Source organism: Babylonia areolata, chromosome 15 (assembly GCF_041734735.1).
Source record: "Babylonia areolata isolate BAREFJ2019XMU chromosome 15, ASM4173473v1, whole genome shotgun sequence".
NCBI classification, from domain to species: Eukaryota; Metazoa; Mollusca; class Gastropoda; order Neogastropoda; family Buccinidae; genus Babylonia; species Babylonia areolata.
This window is the reverse complement of record NC_134890.1, coordinates 2,586,924-2,597,647: the sequence shown is the minus strand read 5'-3', so window position 1 is coordinate 2,597,647 and position 10,724 is coordinate 2,586,924. Positions and strand designations below refer to the sequence as shown.

General features: G+C 40.9%; 1 protein-coding gene across 2 annotated transcripts in view; it reads left to right on the top strand.

Moving 5' to 3' along the window:
- Positions 1-10,075, top strand: part of LOC143290373 (uncharacterized) — a 16,613-nt gene extending 6,538 nt beyond the window's left edge. For both annotated transcript variants that reach the window (XM_076599751.1, XM_076599752.1), the window contains exons 2-6: positions 774-924; positions 2,155-2,329; positions 3,571-3,843; positions 4,307-4,508; positions 5,872-10,075. In XM_076599751.1, the coding sequence (XP_076455866.1) occupies positions 774-924; positions 2,155-2,329; positions 3,571-3,843; positions 4,307-4,508; positions 5,872-6,768 (1,698 nt within the window). In that variant the 3' untranslated portion in view covers positions 6,769-10,075. The remainder of the gene's footprint in view (positions 1-773; positions 925-2,154; positions 2,330-3,570; positions 3,844-4,306; positions 4,509-5,871) is intronic.
- The last annotated feature ends 649 nt before the right edge of the window (positions 10,076-10,724 follow it).

Here is a 10,724-nt window from a genome sequence, read left to right as displayed (position 1 = left end):
TCCGCGTGTCAGGCGGGCTCAGGCGGAGAACGGCGATCAGCGGAACACGTCTCATAGGCGGTCGCAGGGTTAAATGAGTTAACTCTCTCCATACGAACGGCGAAAGAGACGACGTTAACAGCGTTTCACCCCAATTACCATCATCAAAATATTGCAAGCGGAAGGCTCTTATACTGAAGACGTGAATGTTGACAAAGAATACCACAATTCTGACGACGGAAGCTAAAGGTTGGGTCATTGAGACACCCACTGGACATCCGAGGGGTCTGTGTAGAGGAGAAGAGAGGACTGGCCGTACTGAGTGAGTTATGTGATCCGTATGCAAGAATGAAATTATCACATGGTAATTTCATTACACACACAAAAAAAAAACAAAAAAACAAATACAACAACAAACAAACCGTACTTTATGTGAAAATAAAGAAACGTACCCCTTCAATAACGTGAAATTACTTACCCAATACTGAAATGGAGTTGGATAAATGAATATATTGTTTTAAGAGGCATGGTTTTCAGTATACTGAATTAAATTACATCTGTATGAGAACTTCAGATTGAAAGCCATCAGAAGATAGTGAATGCTCTAATCAATACAGAAAGTAACCCTGAATATTCGGAATCTTAATAGAGAAAAATATTTCTTATAATAACCGATTTCGTAATGAGCATCATCAACAACAACAACAACAACAACAAGAGAGAGAGAGAGAGAGAGAGAGAGAGAGAGAGAGAGAGTGTCTTTCCTTTGCCACCAACCTTGTTAGTGCCGACAGATGACAGAAACCTCACGAGGAATTGACGTCATCCCGGACAAGGTCAGAGGGGGGATGATGGAGCAAGACAGAGGGTCAGAGGTCAGCCAAAGGTCATCAGGGTCCAGCGGTCACCAGGTCACCCCGTCCTGGAGACAGCTTCGTCCGCTGCGTGAGTTGTGGTCATTGCTGGGTTTATTTTATTTTCTTCTTTTTTTTTCCATAAACTTTTTTATTCAATGTTTTCTGTATAAACATAAAAAAAAACACAAACACACACATCCAAATAATTATTCATACGAAGAAAAGAGAAGAGAGGCAATTCTTTAAGCCAGCTTAAACATTACCTGTGTGCTAACGATGCTGTAGTGCCTAGCTATTATTACTTTGGTAAACGGAAGGAACAAATCATTTTCTGTCGACTTCGTCTAGGGATTAGTGACTTAAGATATGTTCAACAGACATTTAATAAACGACCCACTTTGTGCTTGTGACACTGCAAGCGAAACTGCTGAACATTATTTATTATTTTGTCAAGACTTTCATATGGCTCGGGCAAACACAATCTTAAAAGTATTTCCAAACTACATTCACGTTAAAACTCTGTTGCATGGAGATCCTGTTCTCCAAAATCATACATATGTATTCATATTTCAAACTGTTCACCAGTTTATCTCCGATTCAAATAGATTTTAGCTTAGAAAGTATTGTGAAGAAAGGGTACAACATGATTCTATTCGTAAAATATATGCTGGATTTATTTGACTGACCAAATATTCAAAGTTGAATGGATTGGCCAATGATCTGTCAGAATTTCTCCTCTCCCCTCTGTTCCCCCTCCCCCGCCACCTTCCCCACCATTCTTCTAAATTTGCTTCTTCTTTTTTTCCCTTCGTGTTTCTCATCTATCAGGCCGATTACTCTGGTGATGATAAATTTAATATTGATATTAGCTTTATTTTACTATATTATGTACTGTTTGTTTATGTCTTTTATTTCATTATTTCATTACTTACTGTTTATGAATGTTATTTGATACAATTGATAACATGGTTCATCAGCCGTCATGATAAAATTGAAGTGCAACGTTGTGAGCACAGTATAAGCTTTAAGCTTGTTGATGCTCTTTTGTCATTCATTGCATTGTAATCATGTGTATTGTTGAATAATTAAAGATTATTTAAACCAAGAGAGGGAGAGAAAGTCGTTGCTGTTTGTTGTTGTTGTGGAGGGTTGTGGTGGTGGTTTGGTGTTTTGGTGTTGATCACTATGAAGTATGTTGTCCCCCTCTTCTTCTTGTTGCTGCTACTACTACTACTACTACGTCTTCTTCGCAGTGACGCCTCCTTGAGTAACTGAACTGAACAGTATTTCCATCAACATTATGATTGTGCTCAATCAGGTACGCGTGTTGATGTACAACGATTCCTAAGAGCCATTCTCCAAAATTTTGTGGACAAAGTTGAAATAGAAACCTACAGTCTGCTGGACGAACTAAGGGCAATGCGAGTCGTCACGGACAGGGATGCAGAGTCTTTGGGCGGCTTACATCTTCCCACAAGAAACGAAAAGGCCAGGTGAGAGCTTTCCTTTGAATTTTCAACAACAACGAAATCAAATGATAATTCTTGAAACAGATATTTGTACTTATATCAAAGACATGACAGTATGACATTAGATACACCAAAGAATAATCATCAGCATCGTCTATCAGCTATACATTTACATGAATACCGGGAGTATTGTGGATAAAGAAAGTAATAGATATACAGACAGAGCCTTGAGGCACACCATATTTAACAATCGCCACCGATTCAGACAGTACACAGGTGAATAAAAGGTACATTGGAACAAACCCAGACACTTCCTCAGAAAAGGGAGCGCCGGGCCTGTCCTTATACCGATCATTTGACATGTGCACACAGCAGCAAAGACAGAAGAAATGTGCAAACAAAAATTAGCTTTTGTTCAAGACTGGTATAGCCCCTTTAATCCTGAACAAGCCACACAGAACACAAGGACAATACAGAACAAACACATGGTTGCCTCGGTGGTTTTTCAACTGGAAATTAACAAACAATGATGCCAGGTGATGAAATGATTAACAAATAGTAAAGAGTGGTACCTCTCTCCATTGACAAGGTACACAACTTCAAGTCAGTGCTGCCTACGCCACCGATTCAGCCAGCACACAGGTAAATAAAAGGTACATTGTGTTGGGTTGTCAATGGAGAGAGTTACCACTCTTTACTATTTGTTAAGTAATGCAAGGTGGACAGCAGAAGGAGAACTCTCGGAGAACAGTATCAATATTTATTTTCGTAATCGTGAGAAAAAGACATACATTTCCAAACTTAACACTTCTATGGTTATGATTGTACTTTATATAGCACAATGATACTGGGAACAGTAAGTTCTCGGCATTTCTATTTCATATCAAGTACTTGAAATGAATCAAATAAGATGAAGTAGAAACATTTAGCCTTGTTTTAAGGGGCGAGGGGGGAGGGGGGGCAGTTTCTGCTTGTCACAAAAGCTAAAACCCGACATTGCGGATTTTATTATTTTAAAAAAAGAAGAAATTTTCCACGTGACAATTCCCAGGCATTGTTCCATAGCTATCACAATTGCAGACGTCGCAGCTTCAAGGAAGTGTCAAAAGTAGAAATCTTGAAGCTTAAAAAAAAAAATTTTTTGAAAAAAAAGCCAGTGAGTCTTTCACGAAAAGCAACATTTTTGAATCTATAATACGTCACTCGACGAACATCGCCAAGGAAATACACGAAGTTAATAGGAAGTCTTCCATTTCTCGTTGCAGACGCCTGTGGAACATTCTCTGCTCCATCGACCACAAGGTGTTCGTGGAGAAAGCCCTGCCAGTCCTGTGCAGGCATTACTCGTTCATTATCCCTGAGGGGCTATGGCTTGATGGGAATGCTGCTGTCTCGGGCCTCAGCCAGTGGGGAACAGGGGAGGACAACCGTGCAGCAGGGAGGCACTGTGTCCGATGTTCCATCAAGGAAAGGATCCGTCCAACGGATCTGGCGGATCTGCTGATGGAGGCAGGGTTCATCACCTTGGCAGACTATAAGTAAGAGAGACTGATTATGAAATTATCACACACACACACACACACACACACACACACACAGAGAGAGAGAGAGAGAGAGAGAGAGAGCGGAGGGATGAGAGATAGTCATGGTTTGAATCAGAAAGTATTACTTGATAATAAAAAAAAAATGTTTATTCATGACTTTGACTTCATCCAAAGTTTTCTTCACGCCACGGTTCCACTCCTCCACATTTCTCTAAAACACCCGTATGTCCGTCTGTTCGTGTGTCTGTCTAACTACAGTTTGTCTGTCTGTCTGCCTGCATTTCCCCCTGTATCTGTGTTACACTACAGGTTTTCAATGCATTATATCATCTTTGCATTCTTTATTCCTTTCTTCCATGATCGTTCTGGACTTCAGTTTTGCCTTCCTGCTTTCCTCCAACACTCACACGAATTCTCATTCACACAGGCAACGATTAGTTGGGTTTTGTTTTTTCAGGGACATTATCGACAGATACAGAAACCCCCCCACTGACTGGCCCAGAATATTCAGAGCCTTCAGGAAGCTGGCGGGGCGTGAAGCCAGCAGTCACGTGGACCGGATACGGAGGTTGATGGCGGATCACTCCCTGGCAGTGCCTGATGACCTACTGCCGCTCGTCGAACAGGGCTTTCCCTGCAGCTGTGCTTCCGGTAGAAAGGTGGGAGGCTGCCTGCATGGATTCACTGAATAAAGAACGCAGAATATTCCGTTATCGCCAATAATAGAAAGTTTATTTGTGATACAAACAACACACGAGAATCACAGTCATTCAATATGTGTATTTAAAAGTCATAAAATGCTGTAGCGTTAACTTAAAATAAACCACAGATACGTGTATATAAAAGCTATAAAATGCTCAAGTGTTAACTTAAAATAAACCACAGATACGTGTATATAAAAGCCATAAAATGCTCAAGTGTTAACTTAAAATAAGCCAAAGATACTATAATCACAATCATACACATGCAACGGTAACAGTTGACATACAAAGTTTGGTCCATTGCGGGGAACACCTCATCACCCACCACCTTCTTCCCACTCCACGCGTGGGCATATTTTTGGCTGTCCGATATTCACGTGCTTTTCACAGTAACTTGGGCTGTGGAAGAGGTGCTGTGGCACAGTCAGTTGTGCGTGGGAATTTTGATCCAGTGTTCACCAGTGATCAGGGAGTGAGGCCGATTTTCTGCTTGGTGTTGTGTCGTTTGGAAAGGCGCTTTGCTCCGATTATTCCCACTTCACAATGAATGGGTATTTGACTTCGTTTTGGCAATGATAAAATTGCCCATGGAAAGAAAGTTACCACTCTTTATTGTTGTTTACTCCTTTACAATCCTGGCCTCATTGTTTGTTTATTTCGTGTAAAAAAATCCATGGAGGTAACCATATGTTTGTTTTGTATTGTCTGTTTATTCTGTGTCGCTTATTCAGGACTGAAGGGTTATACCAGTCTTGAATAAAAGCTAATTTATGTTTGCACACTTTTTTCTGTCACTGCTGCTGTGTGCGAAATCAAATGGTCAGTAGTATAAGGACATGCCTGGAGTTTCCTTTTTTGTGGAAGTGTCTGAGTTTGTTCCAATGTATCTATTATTTACCTGTGTGCTAGCTGAACTGGTAGCATAAGCAGCATTGACGTGAATTTGTGTACCTTGTAAATCGTGAAAGTAACCACTCCTTATTGTTGTTTAACCCTTTACTCGCCTTGCCTCATTGTTCTTTCAGTTCAGGCCTACAGAAAGCATTGGGGCCATACCTTGCTATGCCGGGCCTTAGACACGGTGGCTATGAAATCAATGCCTCAATCTCAGTAAAAAGGTTTTGGTGCCTATAATCATAACCTGATCCTGAAATTACACTAATTGTCTATGATGAGGCTGTTTCAATGGTGATGCAACTTCACGGTTGGTCACCTTCACTGAAAAGAAGGGTGAAACAAAACTTTGATGCGAATGCACAAGCAGAACAACTGACAGTTGCCTGTGTGATCAGTTCATGATTCTGTCTGGTTGTTTTCACAGCACGGGCAATGCGATTCTCCTGCCACCAGTGAGCCCACCTCCAGTCGGCCGGTGAGCACTGTCAGTGAAGGCTGTTACAGCACCCTTTCCTTCACGTCTGCCTCCAGTCACAGTGACGGTGAATCTAACAAGAATTACCTCATCTCTGGTGATGAAAATGAAACGAGTGGTGACACCTGTTACGTGAATATTGCTATGCAGGAAGACGCAACCGAAACCAGTGATGGCGGAGGGGTAAAAAGCGAACTTTTGAGACGCCATGCTGACACAGTGAATGATAAACCAGTAGACAGAGTGGGATCCTACTTTAATTTAGATGAATCCAAGAAAGAGAGAAGAAAAATCCACAGTGTTGAAATACCTGTCCCAGAAAAAATCCAGAAAGAGAGAAAAGTCCGTAGCGTTGAAATTCCGATTCCAGAAAGGAAGCCCCATGGTGCGGAACAAACAGAATCTGAGCTGACCTGCTCCATTTCTCGGCACCAGGGTGAAGACGCAGCTCCAGAAGACAACAGCCACCAGTCATCACAGGAGACAACAACAGCCTTCCCCACTGTGAACAGTGCACACGATATCTCTGAAATATTGATAGACATCAGTGCTACTTCTGGGCTGTGTGCACGATGTCCACCATGCCCCTCGAGGCTGTGCGGTGAGAACAGTTACTGTGGACGGTGTGTACGAGAGGGTAAAGTGGGTTTGTGTCTGTGTTTCCTCTTAGTGGTGTTGGTCCTGACAGCATCAATATTGCTGACGTGCGCCAGTTTTGTGCCGTGGCCAGAACGTTTGTTTTTTCTCATCGGGGCGGTTCCTAGCGCTATGGGCTTCATCATTTTGTTGGTGTTAATAATCTGGAATCTGCTCAAATGGTGCAGACAAACCAGCCATGACCAATAAGTCAGGTGATGTTCATGTCGCGAAGTGTTTGCCGATGACATACTTGCAATGTTGTTTTTTGTCATGACAGATAGAGATGCATACTGTCTGCACAGCACACACACACACACACACACACACACGCACGCACGCACGCACGCACTCACTCACTCACTCACCAATCGCAACACAATACAGTTACGCGCACACACAGAGTTAATTAATCATTACATATAAACATGCTTCAATTAGGTTCATCCTCTCATTCACACATACAACTACCTACATACCACATGTGCACACAGCAGAGAAAGAGAGAGAGATTAGTTCATGACATGCTGAACAGATTTTTTTAAAACTCAACCAGATGTACACTCTTTACCCTCTCCATTATCTTTCCCCCCACCCCTCACTTCTCTCCATTCCACCTGTATATTACCTTCCACCTTGCACGCTCACTGCGAACATCTCATCACCACCCACCTCCCCCCCCCCCCCCCCCCCCCCCCCCCCCCAACACACACACCTTCATCCTGCTCCAGGGTGTTTACTGTTCGTGCCTCATCCATTCTGCTGTCTGATGTTCACGTGCTTTTCACAGTGACTTTGGCTTTCACAGAGGTGGCTGGATCTGGTTGTGCGCTTCACTTGGGATCCAGTGTTCACCAGTGATCAGGGTTCGAGGCCCCGTTTCGGAATGGTGTTGGGTCCTTTGGAAAGGCTCTTGGCTCCGAATTTCCTCGCTCCACCCAGATATCGATGGGAACGGTGGTTCAGTTTGGAAAGTTAAGGAGAGAATTGGGCCTTGCCTTCCTATGCTGAGCTCAAGACACAGTTGATATGACTCACAATCCCGACTGCCTTGAAAGACTGTGAGACCATTAATTCTCAGCTAAGGCCAATTAATTCTCAGCTAAGGCCGTGATGGAGATGGTTGTGAGGATAACTTTTTCAGTTCACAAGATTTCAGTGGTGGGTTATTTTGTCATCAGATTGAACGTTGTTTTTTGTGTTCATTGTTGGTGACGGCGAAATAGCCAAGTGGTTTAAGCATTGGACTTTCAATCTGATGGTCCCAGGTTCGACTCACGGTAACGGCGCCTGATGGGTAAAGGGTGGAGATTTTTCCGATCTCCCAGGTCGACACATGTGCAGAACTGCTAGTGCCTGAAACTCCTTCGTGTGTATACACACGCAGAAGATCAAATACGCACGTTAAAGATCATGTAACCCATGTCAGTGTTCGGTGGGTTATGGAGACACGGAAATACCCAGCATGCATGAACCATGACTGAGTCATCGGCATGTCGATGTTGGTCGTGTAACGAAAAAAAGATTGTGATAATTTATTGGCATGGATGTTGTGTGGTGATGATACTGTTGCTGGTTCTCAGGCTAAACCCAAAGGCCATGCTGATGCCCTGTGTGATGTGGCTTTTGTTGATGATTGCACTGATGCTGGCATTGATTCTTTCTTTGGCGTTCGACAGCTACACAGTATTGGCAATGTTTATTGTGGCGGTAGTTATGTCGGTCACTATGTGGGTGATTACACTGATCACTTTGATGATGATTACAATTATCATGATGAGGATGGTGATGACGTTGATGATTGCACTGACTTCTGTGCTGATTATAAGATTGAATATTACATTAACAATTGGGTTGATTATTACAATCATGATAAACTGATTATCGTACTGAATCTTGCATTAATGACAACACTAACCACTATGATGATTTCACTGATTACTGTGCTTATGATTTCACTGATCATTGTTTTGATTACACTGGGCTTTGTGATGATGATTACACTGGTCACTGATGATGATTACACTGATCACTGTCTGATGATTGTGCTAAACACGGTGATGATGATTACACTGATCATTGTGATGATGATTACCCTGACCACTGTAATGATGATTACACAGAGGTGCAGTTATTGAGTTGATGGCATTGTGTTGTCGTTATTGTGATGTGGTGTGTGTGTGTGTGTGTGTGTGTGTGTGTGTGTGTTGGAGCTCATGTACGTTTATATGTATTTGACTGTGCTTTCATATCTGTGAAACTGCTTGTTTGGTGCATATCTGTGATGCATGTGTGGGGGTGTATGTGTGAATGTGTGTCTTCATGTTTTACATTTATTTGCTTATTATCATTGTTGTCTTATTTATTTATTTTTTAAAATTATTATTATTATTATTACTACCTTTTTATATTATGATTATTAATTAATTATTTATTTATTTATGTAAGCTTATCTATTATTTATTCACCTTTTTTTTCAAGGCCTGACTAAGCGCGTTGGGTTACGCTGCTGCTCAGGCATCTGCTTGGCAGATGTGGTGTAGCGTATATGGATTTGTCCGAACGCAGTGACGCCTCCTTGAGCTACTGAAACTGAAACTATTGTGATGATGGTATAGAGGTGCCGTTATTGTGATGATGGTATAGACGTGCCGTTATTGTGATGATGGTATAGTGGTGCCTTTATTGTGGTGATGGTATAGAGGTGCCGTTATTGTGATGATGGTATAGAGGTGCCTTTATTGTGATGATGGTATAGACGTGCCTTTATTGTGATGATGGTATAGTGGTGCCTTTATTGTGATGATGGTATAGAGGTGCCTTTATTGTGATGATGGTATAGAGGTGCCGTTATTGTGATGATGGTATAGAGATGCAGACTCTGTACGTCTAATAAATCTTTATATAGTTCATGTTGATGTTTTCTAGCAATGCATAATATCGTTCCTATTCTTTATGCCGCAATAACCACCGGTAAAGTTATATTTAGTGATGCATTTGGAATAGACGCTCCTGTTTTAGCCAGTATATATGATGCCAGTGATGGTAAATTGCTCTGTATTTTTGTATTACAAGCTGAGATGTTTGTGGCGATTATTTGATGTATGTATTGATTCAGTTACCTGAACTAATGGACACGTTTCCAGTTTGTAAAATCTCTCAGACTGAAAACAAATGGCGTTGGAAGAAGGATATGGTGGGATAAGAGAAAAAGAACAGAAAAAAATCACAAGCCAGAATAAAAATTTTACTCAGACTATGACTGCAAAAAACAACACCAATGGTAGAGTAACTGTATTAAAGCCTTTGATTCTATCTAAACATATATTTGCTTATTGATTGATTTACGAAATCCACCTGATAGGCTAGCAGATCACCATAACTGCAAAAGATATGTTATGAGTTTGTATGGGATAACAAAAATGGAAAAAAAAGGAGAAAGTACACAGGTCTGTGGTTTTCAAAAATGGGGGAATAGGTATTCCATATATAGAAATATACTTACAAACATTAAACCAATGAATACTGACATCTGTGTGCCCTGAAGTGGAACACATGGGCAATCATGGTACTAAACGTGACAAACTCAGACCGACATGGAGAGATGTTTTACTACAAACACTAACTCTTGTGAAAATCTGCAGTTGAAAGGGTGAGGAAATACTAGCTGAAGATACATTCCATAATATAAAAAAAAAAAATAAAACAAGAGGCAAGGCCTTCAAGACTCACTTGTGATACACTTTAAAAAAAAATCCAAGCTTGTTATGTATTGAGTATAATTTCAAAATGTAATGTTTTTGATGAGAAAGATCAGTTTAAAGCAAATTAAGTCCGCTAGCATTAATTACAGAGTAATTTCCCTTTTTTACTATCTGCACCAAAACGTTTGCAAAATAAATAAAACTTCCATGCTTAGCAAAAGAAGTTCCTGTTTGAACAAAAAATGATAATAATGACTGCTCTTGTTGTTGGGTCAGAATATCAGATCAAAGTGCCAAGTTTAGAGAATACAAAAAATATAAATATAACAGTAAATGCAGTTTGCATATAATTAGGCTTCATTTTTTTTGTGCCCATCCCAGAGGTGCAATATTGTTTTAAAACAAGATGACTGGAAAGAACTGAATTTTTCCTATTTTTATGCCTAATTTGATGTCAACTGA